This window comes from Patella vulgata, chromosome 5, assembly GCF_932274485.2.
Source record: "Patella vulgata chromosome 5, xgPatVulg1.2, whole genome shotgun sequence".
Lineage (NCBI taxonomy): Eukaryota > Metazoa > Mollusca > Gastropoda > Patellidae > Patella > Patella vulgata.
The window spans coordinates 30,472,745-30,493,593 of NC_065883.2; the positions used below are offsets into that span (position 1 = coordinate 30,472,745).

General features: G+C 32.1%; 1 protein-coding gene across 1 annotated transcript; it reads right to left on the minus strand.

Moving 5' to 3' along the window:
- Positions 1–8,148: 8,148 nt before the first annotated feature.
- On the minus strand, positions 8,149–20,834 carry LOC126821522 (uncharacterized). The gene is made up of 3 exons (XM_056100970.1): positions 20,684–20,834; positions 16,612–16,998; positions 8,149–9,542 (listed from the first exon to the last, which is right to left on the minus strand). Exons 2-3 carry the CDS (start codon positions 16,993–16,995, stop codon positions 9,141–9,143), a joined length of 786 nt encoding a protein of 261 aa, XP_055956945.1. The 5' UTR covers positions 16,996–16,998; positions 20,684–20,834; the 3' UTR covers positions 8,149–9,140.
- Positions 20,835–20,849: the final 15 nt, after the last annotated feature.

Consider the following 20,849-nt stretch of genomic DNA (forward strand, 5'->3'; position numbering starts at 1 on the left):
CATTTTACATATTATTTTGACCCCAAAAGCCTTGTAGTCATTATTATGTCTTCTAGTACATCAATTAAAAATGACTGACTATTAAGAGTGGGGATATGAAATTCAACAATACTCAATTTATTGTAAGTTACCCCCAAGTCATTTTAGGGAGCATTAATTTGTTGTCATATCTTACCCTACCATTTAGAGGATGAAATCACTAAATGAAGGGATAAAGTTTAATAAATTTTTGTATACTACAGTAATGAACAATGTTGATTACATGTATATGAAAAAGGATGGATGAAATTTTATATCCCACTTTCGCATGTGCATCTGCATAACATAATTAGCCAATCATTTACCGTTGATCAATCAAATGTTAACTAGTACATCTATAGTATTAGGTTCAGAATAAATGATTTTTATGCCAATTGGCGCATTCTTTTTCTTCATTGATAGTACCTCGTTGATTTTGGTCTAGTGCCAAACTTAGCTGTCAGATTATTGTAAATAATGGATAGATTTAGTATGTAGTTACATTTCTAGTTAGAATGGGATTTTAACACTGTCCATACCTTTGAAATAAACATTTATTTACAACATTTCATGTTGTTCTGTCTCCAGTACATCTCAATGTGTACTGGTACACAGATTGACCTCAGGTTTTCTGTACCATCCAAACTATTAGCCATACTCCTCTCATCAGCCTTTCATACATTACCCTTTTTAAGTGATAATCTCGCTTGATTGCAATCCAGTGTCATGTTTTAACTCAGTATTCAGAGACAAAAAAAGGTGAGCTTTGAAGTTAAAATGGTAGGCATACTTAATATACAAAACAGTTTCCAAAATACTTCAATAGGTTTAATGATAAGTAAAAAACAAAAATATGTAAATAAATAAGAAATAAAACACCAAACATACTAATAATAAACAGTTGGGTTGTTAACAAGTTTTAAAAAAAACAAAACTGAAGCAGCATGCAATAAAAATTCTCAGGTCTGATAAAATATACATAACTGATGCAGTTTCACTTTAATTCCATGTACAAGGAATCCAGACAAAAAAGGTACCAAGTCAAATCACGACACTGGTAAATATTCCTTTACCTTTACCTTGCAATTAATTAATTACGCAAAAAAAAAAAAAAATGAATAGGACTTCTGAAAAACTGCTCTAAAAGTTCACTTAATAAAAATTTCACAATGCTACTCAAATTAATTTAGCTTGATTTATAATCTTGTATTGTTTAGGTTTATAGATGGATTTATTGCACTACAGACAAAACACCTAAAGATTGTATCCTATTCTCTATTTAAAATTGAACTTCTGTCTTTCATCTTGTCAGTTTTAAAACAGATTTGGGGTGAAAAATGAAATTTAATTGAAAAAAGAACAAAGAGATGAAGGGAGGGAGGATGTTTGAAAGGCTTTTTTATCTTATTTAAATCCCAGATCTAAAGCTGTAAATCAGCTTGAATGATACAATGTAGTCCAGTGTTGCAAAGTTTGATAGTTGGAGGTGAATAACCTTTGGAAGAAATTGTTACTGGTTGTTGTGACTGGTTACTCCGCATTATGCTTTGTTACGTAACCACTGGTAATTAAAGATAGAAGCGTATAGTAGTGTAGATGAGATTATCAAGGTATTTCTATGGTAAATGAAGTAGAAATGATGTAACTGGATGATCTAATATTCGGTAATTTGAGAGTTTGTTACATGTCAGTGGTTTTAAGATTTGGTTTAGGTCAATAAACTTTGAGTCTGATCAAGTGTTAATAACAACCTGTTCAATAGATTATGTTGGGAAGGGGAGGGGCAAGGGGAATGAGGGCAAGGCTGAGGAATTAGATTTAGAAAACTTGAGGTTTAAGTCATTGTGTCCATGCAACATTGTGCTTCTAATAAACAAAAAAAAAACCAACCAACAAACGATTGGGTTAATTGACATTGTCCAGATTATTAGCATGAGCTACATGTATGAACAGATTCTAAAGTGTACAGAAAACATTATTCTTATTTTTCGTGGTGTGCTGAAAGGTCTAATTAGATGTGTACTTTTCACTGAAAGTACGGTACCCTGTACGATTGATGCATTTCATGGAATTGATATGCTTTATATTTTTAGCTGCCTCCAGTAATCCAGCTCTAGCTCGTGCACTGACTGCAGTAACATCTTCACACAAAAGACCACGTAGCGAGAAAAAGGCCATTCCAGACGAACACAAAGATGATAAATATTTTGAACGAAGAAAACGCAACAATAATGCAGCAAAAAAATCACGAGATTGCCGCAAAGCCAGAGAAGATGAGATTGCAATCAGAGCTAGTTTCTTGGAAAAGGAAAATGCAATATTACGTGCTCAGGTCGCAACCTTACGAGAAGAAGCCAATTCACTACGCCAACTGTTACTTCAGAAACGAGCTCGACATTAAGGGCAGAGATGATATTTTTTTATGTTTTTTGTTTTTATTTTATTCATCCCTTATGTTGATTTGTCTTTTATTCTTCTGTTTGTTTTTTTTCTTTCTTTCTTTCATTAGATTAACTTGGAGTCTTGATAATCTAGGTTCAGTAGTAACCACCAATGTTATGAAAATCTATTATAGAATCTTTAGAAATATATTCATCATAGTGATCTGTTTTCCAAAATTGATTATGTTCATGCATATGCAAAACCAGGATATTGATAAAAAGTGACAAAAGAATACATTGGAATTCCAAAGGGCAATGGTACAAAATGTATGTCATTTTGTTTCTCACCTGTTAAGTATTGACCTTTAAAATACCATCTACCATAATTAAACCATGATGGAACTGATTTCTGCTACTGTACAATACATTCATGTAGTACAGGTGAAATATACTTAATAGGTCAGTTTAAAGTGACAATTTATTTACCTCCAAATCCTGTGGTCAAAATCATTTCAAAATACAGCAATTAGCAAGTATTACAAAAATGAATGATTTAGAAATGCATTGCTGATACTCTTGTGTTTTGTAAGGAACTACTAAAAAGGAATAACAGAGATGACTAATTTTGTATTTAATTATAATGTGGACATTTGAACCCAAATATTTTTAAAGGTTTTCAAAGTATAGTCATTAGTACCATTAAGCTAGTGATATAGCATTAATAAACACAGAGTAGGAGATATTTTAAAATTGTTTTCATATTCCTAAATGAAGTTTGAATGTTAATCCTTAGAAATACTGACCAAAGAATAATGATTCTTTTAATTGTATTTTAAATGTTTCCTGGTAATTATCAAGACTCCAGTGTATTTATATAATGAAATTATTAGATTATTGCTAATATTATCAACATTATGTCTTAGTGCTTTAACACAACTACAAAAACTGCATGGCAAAACTACTTTCAGCTTAAACTCCATAATATTTAAGAATAAACTCAAATTATTAAATGAAACAATATTGAAATTTGGGCTTAAGATTATATTCATATTGCATCATTATGTAGGCCTATTGATATTGTTTGGCTTAGTACCGGCTATGGACTTAGCATTAATATTTACAATATCAAATTGTGACAAAGGAATGGAAAAAACATAATGATAAGTTTTGTTTTAAAGTGTTTTTTGACTCCAGAATCAAACTGAAAGTTTGCACCTTCACTTGTTAAGATTTATAATTTAATTTATAAATTTGGTTAATTGATGTTTTTTGGATTTGTTAATGAAAATACTTGTTTATCTCCCTAGTTTTTAAGTGGAGTTTGGTTTGTAGCCTGTTGTATTCTCTACAGCACACTTTTTCCTATTTGAAAAAAAAAATGTTTTGTTTTATTAGAATGTGTTATGAGAGATATTTCATGCATGAACACCAAAGGAATCATTCTTGGTATTCCCAGTGGTATCGTTCCGTTCTACTCCACTAACCTCTAGGTCCATTCACGGGGGTGACATATAGTCAAATTATCTGCCCTTGATCGTGGCTTGATTCTACGAACCAATCAAAAAACAATTTACATACCAGTCTTAGCATCACTGTTTACGTTCACCACAATAATCTTAGTTGGAATACAATGAGTGTTACTTCCCTTCGCCCACTCGATTGGTTGATAAAAATTGAGGAAGTATCAAGGGCAGATAATTTGACTGTGTCTTCCCCCATGGATGGACCCAGACGTTAGTGGAGTAGAATAAAACGATACCACTGGAGATACCGAGAATGCAAAGGAATATAAGAATTATTCCTTTATGGCTACATGTACTTATGTATTAGACCTTTTACAAATGACATTGTAAAACCATGGCAAATAGCCTATTCAATGTGATATTTAACATATTATGCAAATTTTTGTTCTGTGTAACGAGAAAATTTTATTTTTGTATCCTTTTTAACAATTTGTTATATTTTTACCTGACATTTTACTTGAAAATGGGTCATTCAAATACTGCTGATTTTTATATGCCCAGATTTCATGTGGGAGCATAATTTTATTGTCATCACCCCTGTTCGTCGGGTCAGTCCGTCCATCCACAATTCTTCAGACTTTTTTTTTTAAAAAAAAAAATTCCTGGGATTGTTTGGCCATTCCTAAAGTGGATTCGATTCCCCGGTTGTATGTGACAAGGAGTAGGGTCGTCTGCCCAACCTCATGGGTTTTCTCCCACTGCTAAAGACCCCTATGCGCAAGCAAATTATTGCAATAAAATTGAACCTTGTGTTAGTCCCAAAATGATCTAGTTTGTGTCGAGTAGGCATAAAACCCCATTTCTCTCTCCTAAAGTGGAACCATATCACACAATGAGTTTTTGAAAAGTTTCAAAGAGGACCAAGGACAAACGATTTAGTGCAATTACTACCCCAGTTGCTGAATCCTTGTAAATGCTGTACACTAGATAGTTTATGGGGGTTTATTTTGAGACTCGTTAGGATGATTCAGCCAATCACATTGAGGAACCCCATCACATTCAGAATCACACAATGATTGTTTGCAGAGCTACTGCTCCTGTGAACGGTCTTCTTGATTTTTCAGCTAGTTGTGGAGAGTGTCCATGTTGAAATTCAGTATTACTCAACATTCTTTCAGAGCTGTTGCTGAAACCCTGTTAGCGCTCTTCAACTCTGTGTTTTTTTTCTAAACTTGATGGGATTGTTCTACCAGTCAAGACTTACCCATAAATTTTATGCATAGTTACTGCCCCTGACCATGAAGTCATGAAGAAAGTCACCCTTTAAAAAGCTGCTGGTGGACCTATATTTGTTTCCCAGCTACATGACTTAATTTGAATGTCTGTATTGGTGTGATAAAATTATTCAAACAAAATCTTGTTTTCAGAAAAATGTGTTAATACTACATTACATAATGTAAATTTAGCTGGTAAAACTGCGATATATTGATATTTAAATATTTTTAGAGCAAACTTTAAAAAGTAAATAGGCTATTTAATTACAGTTATGTTAGACATGATAGCATTGTTTATCTGTCTGTTATATATTGATAAAGATAAAGAAGTAGGTACAATATATAGATATCTTACTACTTTATCAGTCCATTAATCTACCTACATATATCTAACTAAACTACATGGTGGATGTTAGGCTAATGCACTTTGTTATTGGTTTTACAAACTAATTGGCAATTTTTATTGAATATTCTATTCACTGAAAATATAAATTCAGGAAAGTGTTTCCTATGGCAAAGCAACTGTTGCTTCTGTTCTTTACGGTGAAGTGATGGTGAAGTGAAGTGTTATCGTGGCATTACCATGGTCCATAAGAAATCATCTCTACCCATGGCTCAAAACAGTAACTTAAAAAATGAGTTTAAAATATGAGTTTTGTTGATTATGTTTATTTAATCTATAGAATTTTTATTGACTTGACACACATTTATTTAAAGTAAAAAAAAATCACCTTTGAATACATGTATTTGTAAAACAAATAGCTATAATATAAGGCCTCAATAGCAACTTGTAACTTTCAGCATCACAAAAACTGACTTATATATCCTAATTTTAGAATCTGTTGTTGCTAAATATAGACAGAATTCTTTCTTCCCTGAGTCATGATGCCACAGGATTCTGAAAATGGTTCACTCATCAGTTTTGATGGAGTGGAAAGTGAAAATAGACAAGAATTTAGGATAGGAAATATTTTAAATACTTCAGAGATATAGCATAACCTTTTTTTTAAAGGATTATTTGCATTGTAGGAAACTAACTAGAGAATTTAACCTACTCTTGATATACATGTACATATATTATATATATATATATGATCATATGAAAAGAGCCAGATATTAAGGAAAGGGAATATCTGAAATAATTTATATTAGTTTCTCTTGATCTGCTCAACATTTAGCTATATTATCTTAAAAGGTTATCTAGTTAAAATAAAATTATTTGAAAATTACTGAGCAAATTTATCTGAAAATATATACAAGTATATTTATATAAATGTTTCTGTCAGATCAAAAACATAGTGATTAGAAACAAATTTGTTTGGGTGTGTTTTTTATACACAAGATATTCTATATCTGGAAAGATTTTTTTTTAACATTCCTAAACTATCGTTTACTATGTAGTAAGTATGATGCAAACTTCGACTGTTTTTTTTAAAGCTAAATTGTATGTTCTTAGACTGTAGAACTAAACATAATTTTTTAATTACAGTTTCTTTTATGGTTTATGTGATCAAAAGAAAAACTAATTTGGCAGTTTTCATATACATAGAACATTCCTAGACCAGTATGTCTGAAAAAGGCCATAGTTTGGCCAGACATCTACCCAAACACATACTCTTTTTCTTTTGGAATTACAGTATGTCTATATATCCACGACTCTATTAAAAAATTATTCGATTTATTGATCCAGCAAAAACCAATAACTATAAACCTTTCAGTATTATTTCTATATATTTGTTATACATACTATAATTTATGCACATATTCAATGATCTCCGGTATTTTAACAGTATATTCTGATCTCAAATATGTTTTTACAATTTATTGTATTGTTTAGTCAGTATTATTTTGTATATTTGTCAATCAAAGGATTTCATGTCTACATTATTAATAGTGATATTGTTGTCATGCACTTATAAATTCAAATTTATATCCTAGTGAATTTAATTTAAATATCTGATGTGTACCGATACATAAATAGCAACCTCAATTCACATTTTATGTACAAATCTATGTGCCTCACGTTACTTAATGTTTTTCCAGATTATGAGAAATATTTTTATTTTATTAAATTGAATTATGGATGATACTAAAAATACAATGCAGATAAATTAATATTTGTGCAATTTTACATAGTTTCATAATTGGGTAAATGATTGGTATGTCTGAATTTACAAGTGTATTAAAGAAATGAATTATTAGATTATATGCATGTTGGCATGTGTGTGCATCCTTTGACTTGTTACTGGTATCAGTGTGTGGTTGAATGAACCGCTATATATTGTAATTATAATTGTAAATAGATCCTATATATATTATAACCCTGTAAATAAAACTTCTATTACTACACTAAGTTAAATGGGTAGATGTATATTTTTTTTATTCTAGTAGTAAAATTATTAGCTCAAGCCTTTAAATCTCTTCTTTTACCCACTAAAAAAAGATTCATTTGGAATGGAAAGGAGTTGAACACCTGGGTAAGACTTCACTTAGGGGGGAAAATACATTATATCTTACCGAGCAGCTACCCCCCCACCATTCTGAAGACTAAGATTATGTAATTTAGCTTGGATGCTGTGTCTCCTAGCACCTTTCCTCCAATTCCAAGAGTCTTTGTAGCAGGGCTTTTGTTTCATATCAGGAAATTATTAATTTCAAAATATTATCCTTCAAGTCCTGAAGTATTGTTAAATTCATAGTTTTTATGTGAAAATAAAAAAAAAACCCACCAAAATATGAATTTAGAAATTCAAGTGGAACTTGAATCTCTATCAGTCCATTATTTACAGCGATGCAATGTGAGACAGAGAATTTTGCCCCTTAACAAGCGAGTACTGGGTTTGACAAATAAGATCAATAACCAAACTGTCACCCCTCTGTTCCCAATACTGTCCCCTGTCAACAACAATTGAGCATCTTTTGTAGAGAGAAGATTTAACAATCAGGTGTGAACAGCACTTGAATAATAACTGCAGAATTCAACCCCAGGAGACAACCAAAAACAATTCAAAGTTTGAGTGTTTCTGTCCAGTTTATTCCATACAAAAGCATGACAACCAAGTCCTAGAGCCCTTCCTCAGCAAATAAAAATTTTAAATACAGCAAGCAGCGAAATAAAATATAATATACATTTAAAAAATATTCAATATGGGATGCACTTCTTTAAAATAAATTTAAAATCTAAAGATATATATTATTTTCATAAAATAAAATCAGGGATGAAGATAGGCAGACAACTGTACGGATATTGGAATTTCGTAAACAGGGGGAGGGGGGATTCTATAGAGTGCAATAACAATAATGAAGAAGATCCGATTTTGTGGCTGTAGTCAAAAATACTTGTTGTTTAAATAGTTTCATTTTAGACTTTGATTTAAAATCTTGAAAATATCAACATCCCTGAATTTAGTAAAGATGACAGACTAACAATTATAATCATCTTGGTAAAACTCCTCATTGCTCTTACGCAAGCGTCAAGTTAAGTCGCTTGTCATTGGTATTGGTAGTTACTATCTCATTAATATCTTCTTGGAACTGATACTGAAGTTAAGCCAAGATGTTAACCAAAAAAAAAAAACCAAATATTTTCATTCTACGTTTTACTTAATCCTACTATCTCTTCAACTCCGTAATAACAGCTATGAATGATAACTCCTTCCATCCTATATTTTTTTTAAAATCTAAATAGTTACGACACATAAAGAACAGTTGCTAAATATGGCAGTGCAGGTCCTGCAGTCACAATCATTCGATCACCTTTACATCAACAGTCACATGACAGTCATGTGATCAACTACGTGACCAGTCAGTACAGAAGACCTAATGAAGTATTTATATGACCTTTAAGGGATCATACAGGTTTAAATTGTTATGGTTACAGGGTTTACTAAGCAACATGGACGGATATCTTTACATGTGACTACACATAAAAAAGTTTTAATGTCTTCTGGTATCACGTACAATGACTTTCATATCACATGACGAGTCACATGACAGTCACATGATCAATAATTCACAGATTTAAGATAATCACGAACTCGTTCTACTCCATTTCGAATAACTCCGGCAGAAACGTCCTCATTTTTATTTGCTCCACATACAACTGCCATTCCTGATAGAGCTATGATGAGATTTGTTTTACTATTGTCGGCATCCTTTCCTTTTAGAATCAACACTGCAACATCGTTTTCTCGTCTAATGACTGTCCAGCGTTTTCCAGAAAGTATGAGCCCTGTACTGTAAATATTATCGTTAAAACTGGTCAATGCATCTACAACTATCAAAATTTCATTTGGATTACACTGGAATTCAGGATGACTTGCCCATAATGCTCCATTTTTTCCATATAGACCACCAATTTCCACTCCAACGGACTGCAGTTGAGCAAGATACGGCTCCCAGGACATCTGAAATATACAGAAATTTCATTTTATAATATTCTACATTATTTGATACACAAAGGAAAGCAAAAGGGTGTTCCATCATAGTGCCATAGTTATATCATCATTGAGTATACTTATTATGGTGATATTTTAAATTAACATGTATAATAGACAGTATTTTTAATGAGTTAGCTTCTCTTTCTAGAAAATCAGATTATTAAGTCATGTAGAGTACTCTTTTTCCTTTCAATCAACAAAACAGTGGAATGTGCCTTTGAATCATCCACAATTGTGCATCTTTAACAAGATTTTAAATCTATATGTTTAACTCTTTTTTTTTAGAGGCTTTCAATTGTTAAATTTATTGATATCTTCCCATTATCAGTATGTTGTTTGTATGTATTAATATACTACTTTTATATATAAATTTTAAAAAATTAAGGTAAAGTAAACATGAAAGTGAAAGATAGCAGGTTAATGTGTTAGTAATATAGTCTCACAGTTTTTTTGTTTTATTTTTGTATTAAAGCCTCGGACATTAAAGGAATAATATCTTGAAGTTAATGAAATTGAAATCTTTATTTAAACCCAAGACAAGACTCCTCTTTAAACATAAATAAATAATATACCTTTACAATCTAGACCAGTTACAGAACAACACATTACTCATTAGATCAACCAGACCTTTTGTATTATATTATGAGGAGGTCAGATCAACCAGTCCTACAGGTGTTGTAAACCTGTGTACAGTTAGGTACCAGAAGTAACTATTTTAAGATACCTATAACCCAGTAAATATCAACATAGAATAAACACTTCAAGTATTAAAATAATTCTATTTTAGTAGCCAACATGTTTATTGTACATGTTGGTGCCCACTCTTCTCATAATACATGATTATGAACATGTACTATCAATTACATCATTGGTTCCTCAAGTCAGTTGTCAAACACACCAGTTGTCCACGAAAACAAGGTTTGTTACAAAAATGAAATGAGTTTTTTGTCTCATCCAAATGACTAGATGTTATTCCTTGCCAAGACATCCGTATTGCATCACTAACAACCAGGAATCGAAACCACGCCAGTTGACTCACCTCCGCCCCCCCCCACTCCTCCACTGACAAGAGGAAAGATAGGTTGCCAGGCAACGAAACATACGCCCAAAGCAGCTAAGTCGCCTGAGCAGTCAACAAGAGTTGTCGCATATTTTTTCTATTGTCGGTAATGAAACATTTATAATATCTGATTAAGAGTAACAACTCATTAAGTAATTATCCGAAAATCATTAGAAATTGTTTGGCTTTTAGTTCTGCCCCATGTATACGAAACATTTAATATCATGGATTTAGCTGGTCAAGTCATCAAAAGTCATTGAAAATCAATATACTTGTTTATCAATCTAAAGTTAATTGGATGATAACTTTGGTCTCTAGAGCATCCACAGGGCTTCTTTGTCTCACGACCTTAAAAACTGTGTATAAATTTCAAGTCAATCGGATATTAACTTTAGCCTCTAGTCTAGAGCTTCCACAAGATTTTTCAAAGTGATCAAGGACCATAACTCTGGTAGTAATAATCGGATATCGTTGAAAATCAATAGGCTTCGTCCCATGACCTTAAACATTGTGTATAAATTTAAAGTCAATCGGATATTAACTTTAGCCTCTAGAGCGTCAACAAGATTTTTCAAAGTGTTCAAGGGCCATAACTCTGGCAGTAATTATCGGAAATCATCTCATGACCTTAAAGATGGGTTCCCGCGTACAAACTGGGTGATTTAATGGTATATGTGGACCAAAGACATATTCAAACTAATTAATTTGTCATAATTATGCTTCAAATCCTTCTCAAACATTGTAATTGCGAAGGAATGCCTTGCTATTAAAATTCGATCAAACCAGGTCATGTTTACGCCACGTCTTGGGAGACAGAGGAGAATTCATTGCATACATAAGACGATGTTGTCTTTAATCGCTTACTATTTATTACAAATATCGAATCCTAATTAAATTCTCGGATTATCCACTAGCCGCGCCTTTTTCCGTCATTTTTATCCCAGAAAGTATTGTACGTCTAACTCTTCATAAAGTTTATCAACTTGTACATCAATACGACTTGTATATACGACTAAATTTCAATGTGGGTGTATAAAAAGCAAGAGGAACTGGCTTCACACCTGTGACCTTCAGGTTAGCGAGCTAGTGCCTTTCCCATTGAGCCACTGCGGCTTTCAGGTTTGTTACAGCAAGTGGGGGATTATAGAGAGATAAACAAGGGCATTATTCAAGAATATCTCAAGTAACCAAGTTAACCCACTAGATTTTAGTATGGTTAAATGTTCACCGATTATTCTGGCTTCCAGGGTCGTACGACTCACTGCCATTTAAGTACGGTACTAAACTTTGAGAATTTTCACTACAACCAAATCAATTTGCTACTAACTCCAGATTTAATTTCAATTTAGAAGTTAGAAGTTATAACTTAGAACCCCCCAAAAATTTTTTATGGGGCAGTTTGATGACTACTTCCAGTTTCAACAATTTTTCACTGAAGACCATAAAGATCCATCTGTCAAAATTCAGAAGCAAGCACATTTTGTTAATTTATGATGCAGGTTACCTATTCATTTAAATTAAATGCAAATTGTTAATAAGTGGTCATGCAAGCAAGTCACCAACTTCATTATTCACAGAAAGTTCTAATTATAAAAATATATTTCAACAAAATAAAGTCTTACCTGCATGTAATAAAGCAAGCCTTCGTTAGATGGTAAGAAACACAATTCTACTACTGTACAACTGAACTAGGTTTTAATACACCATTCCATGCAATTATCTCCAACATCTATTTACCAGTAAACAAACCCAGCCACATAATAAACCATTAATTTTTGTTGTTCAAAATACCTACTATCATGCAAGGTTTACATTAAAATGAATCAGACTTAAGTTGTTGAGGGATTTTTCTATTGCAATTTGTGAGCAACAATATATTAGTATCAGATCACAGTGACTGCTATAATTTAGTGCATTAAAGGCAACTGTGTTGTCTGGCTTCATCCATGTCCATGTTTAAATATGCTGTGTACATATAACTTGTGTATTTTAAACCAAAGAGGTGCATATTTTTTTTGTCTGTGCAGAAGCACACTGTAGTCGGCTTAGTAAACAATAAATCATTACAGACAGCAAACATTCTCTATTATAAGCTGACAAAATCCAATGCATATCATGCGAAATAGCCGTAACATAGATTTACGAACATCTACAAAGGGTCCCTTTTCACTTTTATGTCATAATTCAAATTGAATTAATCTGGTGAATTTTAAGGCAAAAATCAAATTCACTAGATCGTAAAGCATCAAAATCAAATTCACTACATCGTAAAGCATCAAAATCAAATTCATCAGATTGTAAAGAATCAAAATAAAATAAGATCAAATAGTTCAGTATATATTTAATTATTTTATAAAAAATACATTGGAAGTGAGGCAAAATTCAATGTATCAAACTTCAAAATTTTTCTTCAAAAGCCCTTGTCAGGGAAAATTTGAGAGGACAGACATGGGCAGGTCAATTTTAGATATGAATAGGAAATTTTCTTTGGTATGTCATAAACTGAACACAGAAGCTTATTAATTCTATGCACATACTTTCAAGTTATTAAATTTTACACATGCATAATTTCAAAGAAATTACCCAAATTTGGCAATATAACAATAATAAATATGTAATGAATTAAAATATTTTATTGATCAATTTTGATTTTTTAAAATAACATTTTGAATAACAAATAAAACATAAATTATATAATAATGAAGTAAAATAAAATATGAAACAATTACTTGATTGTTTATCATGATTAGAATGTAATGACAAGTTTTTGAGAATCACACTGACAAAGTTCATTTTAAAGTACAGATATATGGAAGCCTGAGACAAGTGTGTGTACTTTTAGAAGACTGCTTTGCCTTTTACTTAGATAAATAATATTGAATTGATGACTCATTATTTACATCAAACACAAATAGCCCCTATTGTACAAAAAACGTAAATATTTTTGAAAAATGTATTACTCTCAAATACAATACCATACACAGTACTTGCATATTTTACCGGTCCAAGTACTTACTGGCCTTATTCATTTGCATCAAGTATCTTATGTATACTATCATTTCATTTTTTGACATTTTAAGTCCTACAGATTTTTTATTTTTAAACAGTTAAGAAAAAAGAATTTGAGAATGTGTACTTCTTGAAAACTTCATTATATATCAAACCTCATCAGAAGGTGCGAGAAACTACCATACTCATGTGTACGCTATACTCACCTGAAATTCAATTTTAACACCGGTACCATTTCATTGAATTTTATGTACATGTAGCAAAGCATATATTGAATGAATATACATTCTTAAACAATATTGGTAAAATCTTTGGTACAGCAATATAGATAAAACTATAAATAATTTAATGAATATTAAAAAATAAATCTAAGGTTATATCAGAACATATCAATCTCAACAAAACAACTGCATAGTACTTTACAACCATAATGGACAAGATTGTTTGGCATTTAGTAATTAAACTGGAATACATAGGTCACTATTCTATTGAATACAATTACTGCTTGATAATGACTAAAGAAGTCTAGTCAAAACGTCGCTCAGTAATAAGCAGTAATTGTATTCCATAGAACTAAACTGTTCCACTCACAACCTGTATTGCCAGTATGTATAATATGGACACATCTTTTAGCTCTAATTAATGTACATCTATGTGTATCATACAGCCCTATAAACTTCTAAAGCAGATTCTTCCTTACATTGCAGTAAAGGAAATAACGTATGTCTGGCACCCTAAAGTATAGTGTAATTCCCCAGTAATCTTATAAACAGATTTTAGATAATGCTGATGATAAAGTATTTTAGATAATGCTGATGATAAAGTAAGTCAAATGGAAAGTGTATTTCATCTGTAATCTTATAAACAGATTTTAATGATAATTAAGCCAAATGGGAAGTGTAGTTCCCCTATCATCTTATAAAGAGACTAGGTGGCATAATACTGACCAGACTGTTAGGTAATACTGATAATTCAAGTCAAATAGGATAATATGGATGAATTAAAGTTGTAAAAATATTTAAATAAAATACACAGAGACTAGATTCATAGGAATTATTACAATAATTATCACCTGACTTTCTCACTTTACAATCAACTAGAGGGAATGAATAGTTTGGGTGATTTTGAGACCAACTTGGTCATTTATTGAATGAAAGGTTACCTGTTAACATAACTAAAGTTTGAATTTTTGAGTATACAGGATTTTGTGAAGGCAGAGGACAATTAAAGATATCACAAATACATGTGAGCTCCAGCAATATGGAATTCATGTAACTTAATACTTCTGAAAATGATAATGGTAAAAAATTATTTTTATAGTCATAAATCTGTGCAGTAAACTCTTGCAATATGAAATGCATTATATTTCAATAATTAGGAAATTAAAAATCATAAATATAAGCTTATATAATTTAGATACTTCACAGAAAGTAATTCATTATTATTTGTCATTGTAATAAATTGATTAAAACACATTTAACTAATGCTATGTGATGATAAAATTTAACAATTGCCTTTAAAGATACATTATTCAAGAGCTAAATCTTCCTATTTCAGGTCATTCTTTAGGCTTTAAATTAATTTTATATATATTATTAATTAGACATATCATGACAAGACCAGAATCAACTCTCTAGGCCATCGGATGGCACCGATGATAAGTAGATTGGAATGGTTTGGCCATTTAATGATTGAATTTAAAAAGCGGCCGCCAGGCAGGATACGCCCACATTTTGCAAGAGATGGATAGAGAACAAGCTAAAAACAAAAGCGATTTTTCAAACAATCAGCGACCATAATCCAGAAAGTTATGGTCTGAAATGCGCAAATATCAAAAGGGACTGAGATCTCTTGGATATAAAGATATGTTTTAAGTTTCATCAAAATTGGATAAAAATTGTGACCTTCGTATTACATACTTTTACACAATTTGAGTACAAAGAGCGGCCCTTTTGTCATGCAGTTTCATTTCGATTTTCCTGAAATACGAATTCAACCTTCATTATGGTGGAATGGTGATATATTTAAACGTTTTTTAAAAACGGATAAAAAATTGTAACTTCTAGAGAATCCACAGGCTAAAAATATGATTTTTCGTACAATCAGGGGCCATAATTCAGGAAGTTAAGATCCGATATGCGCGAATATCGAAAGAAACCAAGTTTCATCAAAATCGGATCAAAATTGTGACCTCTAGAGGGTGCACAACCTTGATATACCAGATGTTCACACTATTAGCGTACAAGGGGTGGTCATTTTGTCTGAATTTAAACTCAACACTATGGCGTAACAGTGATATATTTGAATGTTGTTTTTTTTTTAATCGGATAATAATCATGCCTCTAGAGGGACCACAAGCTAAAAACGTGATTTTCGTACAATCAGGGACCATAATTCAGGAAGTTAAGATCCAATATGTATGAATACCAAAAGCATCCAACCTTGACATACCAGATGTTTACACTATTTGCTTACGATTTCTGACCTCTAGAGGGTCCTCAAGCTAAAAACATGATTTATCGGAATAAGAATTGTGACCGGTAGAGTGTCCACAAACAATTGTGGATGGACGGACAGGGGCGACGATGACAATATACGTCCACATGAAAATGTGGGCGTATAAAAATGGAGAAGCAAGGCTACATGTATGTCTCGAATAACCAGCATCATGGTTACAATAATAAACAATCAATGCACATATCTTGTATACCAACAGTGATAAATAATTTGAATGAAATTTTCAATATATTCATTTTCCGTTCTCTTTTTTTTTAAAACTATTATAGCAAGAAAGGCCAGTTATTTACCTAAATCTTACATAATGTATCTTTAATAAAGACATAATCTAAAAATTAAGAAAAATAAAACAAAACTTTTAACAAACAGGGACTTTTGAATCAAGCAGATATGGCACATTCCTTTTGACCTATGAAATCAATGTCATAAATCTAATACGAAGTATCATTAATAATTTGCATTAATTAAATAATCTTGAATCCCAGCGACAACCACACAACAATTTCTCTCGTTGGCTCCTGTAGGAACAGCCCCAATAACTATTGCTTTCTTCGTAACTCCACAGTAAACAAAATACTTTTCCTCTGGAGAGCAGTTCTTTCTTTTCAGTTTAATGTTTTCGTTGACTTCCATACTAACAACGGTGTAGTCCCAACCACCCAGCCTGATGCCATTACTTGTTTCTCCTCCTTTTGTGGCGAGTTTAACCAATATTCTTATCTCATCAGCTGAAGGACTGAAGTTACCTGCCCAGAACGAACTGTCTAGTCCAACTATGGCAGCAAATTTACACCCAGCGGTTTCAAGGTTTGATATATATGCATCCCAAGACATGACCTGAAATTTAAAATTTAAAGTTTAAATTAAGATTAAAAGAAATAATTTCACTATTATTTGTACTATTTAATTATAAATATTTATCAATATTACTATAGACACAGCGCTTTAAATATTAACATAAAAAAGGACTGTACATGTACAGGTCGATGGATTTACAATATATCTACATTTAAAAAATATATCTTGAGAAATTAAACATTCTTTGTCAATTATCAATCTTGATACATGTGTTTAATCCAAGCTAGTCATGCACAGCAAGAACGCAAGCATCAATAAATTCAAATTTTGGCTCATGCTATAGCACTACATATTTACCTGTATGTGTGTAATTGTTTTGGTTTTATTTAGTCAATATATGTTCATGCAAGTATAATGTACAAGATTAATAGTACTACTGTGTGTATTAATTTCCTACACATGAACATCAAGACATTAAAAGGCAATGCAACACACTCAGTGTAAAGCTCATATCATCATACATGTAATATTTGAATCTACTAATTTTGTTTGGATTATTTTCTTTCTTTAAATCCTTTAAATTTCATGGGTAAGTATAGTGTACGTCTCCATCACTATCCTCCTTTATTGTCTACCATAGCATCATTTCACATGCTGTAAATTTTCTTAATATTTTCATCTGCTTTTATTTTAGTTTTACAGCAGTCTATTAATTATTACATTTATTAGTTAATTAAATCCATACAGCATTGTATTTAATGTTAACAGAAACATTAACCATGTACGATCAATCACATGTAGCAGCACAGGTTAAGCCAGACTACATTAATGTTGTATACCAAATCACACATGCGTTATGAAAACTATTTTACCTGAATATTTGTAGTAAAATTTCTTTTCTTTTTTTTTTAATTTGTACAGGTGACAATCATGGTTTGACTTCAAGTACATGTAGATTTGTACATGTAGATACCGAATATGTACATGTAGTACTAAATATTGGGCAACTTTGATATATATGGTAATTTTTGCACACAGGATTTTTTTTACTAGCAAAGAGCGATAGGAGTACCTATATTGGATAACTTTGAAATCTGGACAACTTCTGCAGATATGATTATTCTACTAGCACAAATAGCTAGAAAGGCCTTATTAAACTTTAATTTGATACCATGTCGTCTTTTGCTGTAGGCCTATGAATGCTAGTGAGATATGTGTCACAAGTTACCCACTGTACCGTACCACATAGTATTATTTAAAGCCTTGTCCTTAGGGTAACTCTACCATATCACATCTGTTCTTCAAAACGATTGATAAGTTTATTATATTTTATTCAATTTCCTAAATCTGTATCATTGAACATTCTGAAATTCTATCAATCTCTAGAAAGGTGTAAATTGAATAAATAGATGAATTTCTGGTGACAAGGCAGACATAAACTGAATTTGATACTCCGACAAACCACCACAGCTGAAACAATTCTGCTCGCACCACTTCTATTTTGGAGACAGAACTGTGAAGTAACTTTAGTCTGTGTCTCTTGATTGAAATTCTGTCACTGCGGAATATTCTGGACTGAGAATCGAACACCCCTTAGGTGACACAATTGCCAGCCTTCAGAACATAATCAAAGCAAAGGAGCTGCCACTAGGCAGACATAATTTTATATATGTGTATGTAATTTCACTATGTAAACATTTATGTACATTTAAATTTTATATTGTTTCAATCAATGTTTTTGTAAAGCGTCTCTAAGCATTGCACTGCGGTGGTACATGTAGATCGAGCAGTGTATAAATATCGTTTTAATAATAATAATTGTCCAAAATGGAAGAGGCAACATACACAGCAGGGATGTAGCCACGCCGGGCACTATTTTTTTGCCGCCCAGCACAGAGAAAAAATCGAAGAAAGCCGCCAAGTCGTATTTAAACCCCTTCGTCCTTCTCTGTACAAAAACTCGCCGCTCGAAATTTACCACTGTAAACGGCAAAGCCATGGTAAAAGCCGACGCAAACCATGTCTGCCACGGCCTATCATCCCAAATTAGTTTAAAGAAAGAAGTATTGGTATTTTGCTTATTTATATTTAGAAGTTGTGTAGGTCTATTCATTTTACAATTCTACAGTCTTTAAATTCGTATATTTGCCGTAAATAGGTCACCCAGACTAATTTACGGCACTCCAATGTTTAAGGTTTGGATGTCGTTTACAAATGGTGTCGTAACTCGTGAGACGAGGAGGAGGTCGAGAATTTATACTTCGTATGTGATTACTGTTACTAATTTACTAACAGCATTTAAATAATTTGTACTCAATGAGTTGCATTGATATAGTGAATTAAATTCTAGATGATCTTGATTTGTTATGTAGATTCTAATTGTTTTAAATTGTGCTACTTCGTTAAATCTTTTCAATAAAATCTACTTTATTGTACTGTTAATTTTTTTCAATAATATCTACTTTATTGTACGTACAGTTAAATTTTTTCAACAAAATCTACTTTATTGTACAGAATACAACTAATTAAAAATCTCGAAATGAAACTACAGTATAAATTAAACATTTAGAGTGCTACAACTATTTAAAAAAAAAAAAAAAGTATAAGTGTCCGAAATGACCTGAAACATTGTCCTTAACGCAGCCGAACTTTCTGAAGAGACCTGAATGCATATGTGTATTTCAACTTTATCTGGCGCACGCGACCCTCCAGTTATCTGGATTTTTTGCTTCCGGTTCGTATATTCGCATTCGTAACATCTCGTATAAGTATTTTTTTTCAGTTTCCAGTCAGAAATAACGAGTAGGCTTAACTGTCCGAAAGTACCGAACCCTGCTCTATACGGTAATTAAGGAATAAAAATTTCTAATATGCATTCAGTTACCTGTGACATAATGTCAATGGCATTTGAGGGGATTAAGAGTGTTTTCGTTAACTGGCAAGGTCGTTTTTATGGGAGGTCTATATTTGCAACTTTGAGTGATGATGGCTAAATTAATTTTAGTAAAATTTTACTCAGATTGGTGTAAACCACTGCTCCACTGGCTATAAGTACTTTACATAAAATTTTGTTTTGCCATTTTATGTTCTCTTCAAGCTAATGATATTGGACCTATTATATTAAAAAAAAAGTCTTGATGCTACATACTCTAATAATTATAATAGGGACTGGGGATGGGGAGGACATGGGGTAAATTTTGAGACCTTACATACATGCGTTAAAAAACAAAATGTTTTTAAGGTTGAAACTAAAGAGCACCAATCCTGCTTAAAATGCAATCAAATTTATGGATCAGGATAGCCCGGTTTTTAGCGATGTTCTAGACAAGAAGATTGGAGACAGTAAGTGTAAGTAGGCTAGTACTAGTAGTGTCTGCATGAGTCTGTTAAGAATAAGATTAAGAAATCATTATCAATCATTGAATTGATGCAGATAACTCTTTAGTTCACTCTTCATAAAGTTAATTAATGGTTGATCCTAATCCTCAAGAAACAAATGGCTTTTATCGCCGTCAATAATATGACAGCAAGAGCAATCAAATCACTGAACCATGACCTCAGTTTTCATCATTAGCCTTACTTGAGTACTAGGTTAGTCGGGCCTCTTTAACTTTTGGTTGGCAGTTTTGGGACGGTTCCAATGCTCCGTCAGGCACCATCCTTTAGCCTGAATCGGTTAATAAAACTCACTTTATCCAATGAAAAAAATAAATACAAAACTTACTTTTGCTTTCTGTGTGTTAGTGAGTGAACTTTAAAAACTTCTGGGCCGGTTCTAGTAGGAGTACTTCGACAAACCGGTAAAAATTTGATGGTAAAATGGAGGATGTCACGCCAAGAGCAAAGGAAAAAGGCTGAGGTTATTGGTCTAGTTTCGTCCAATCAGTTAT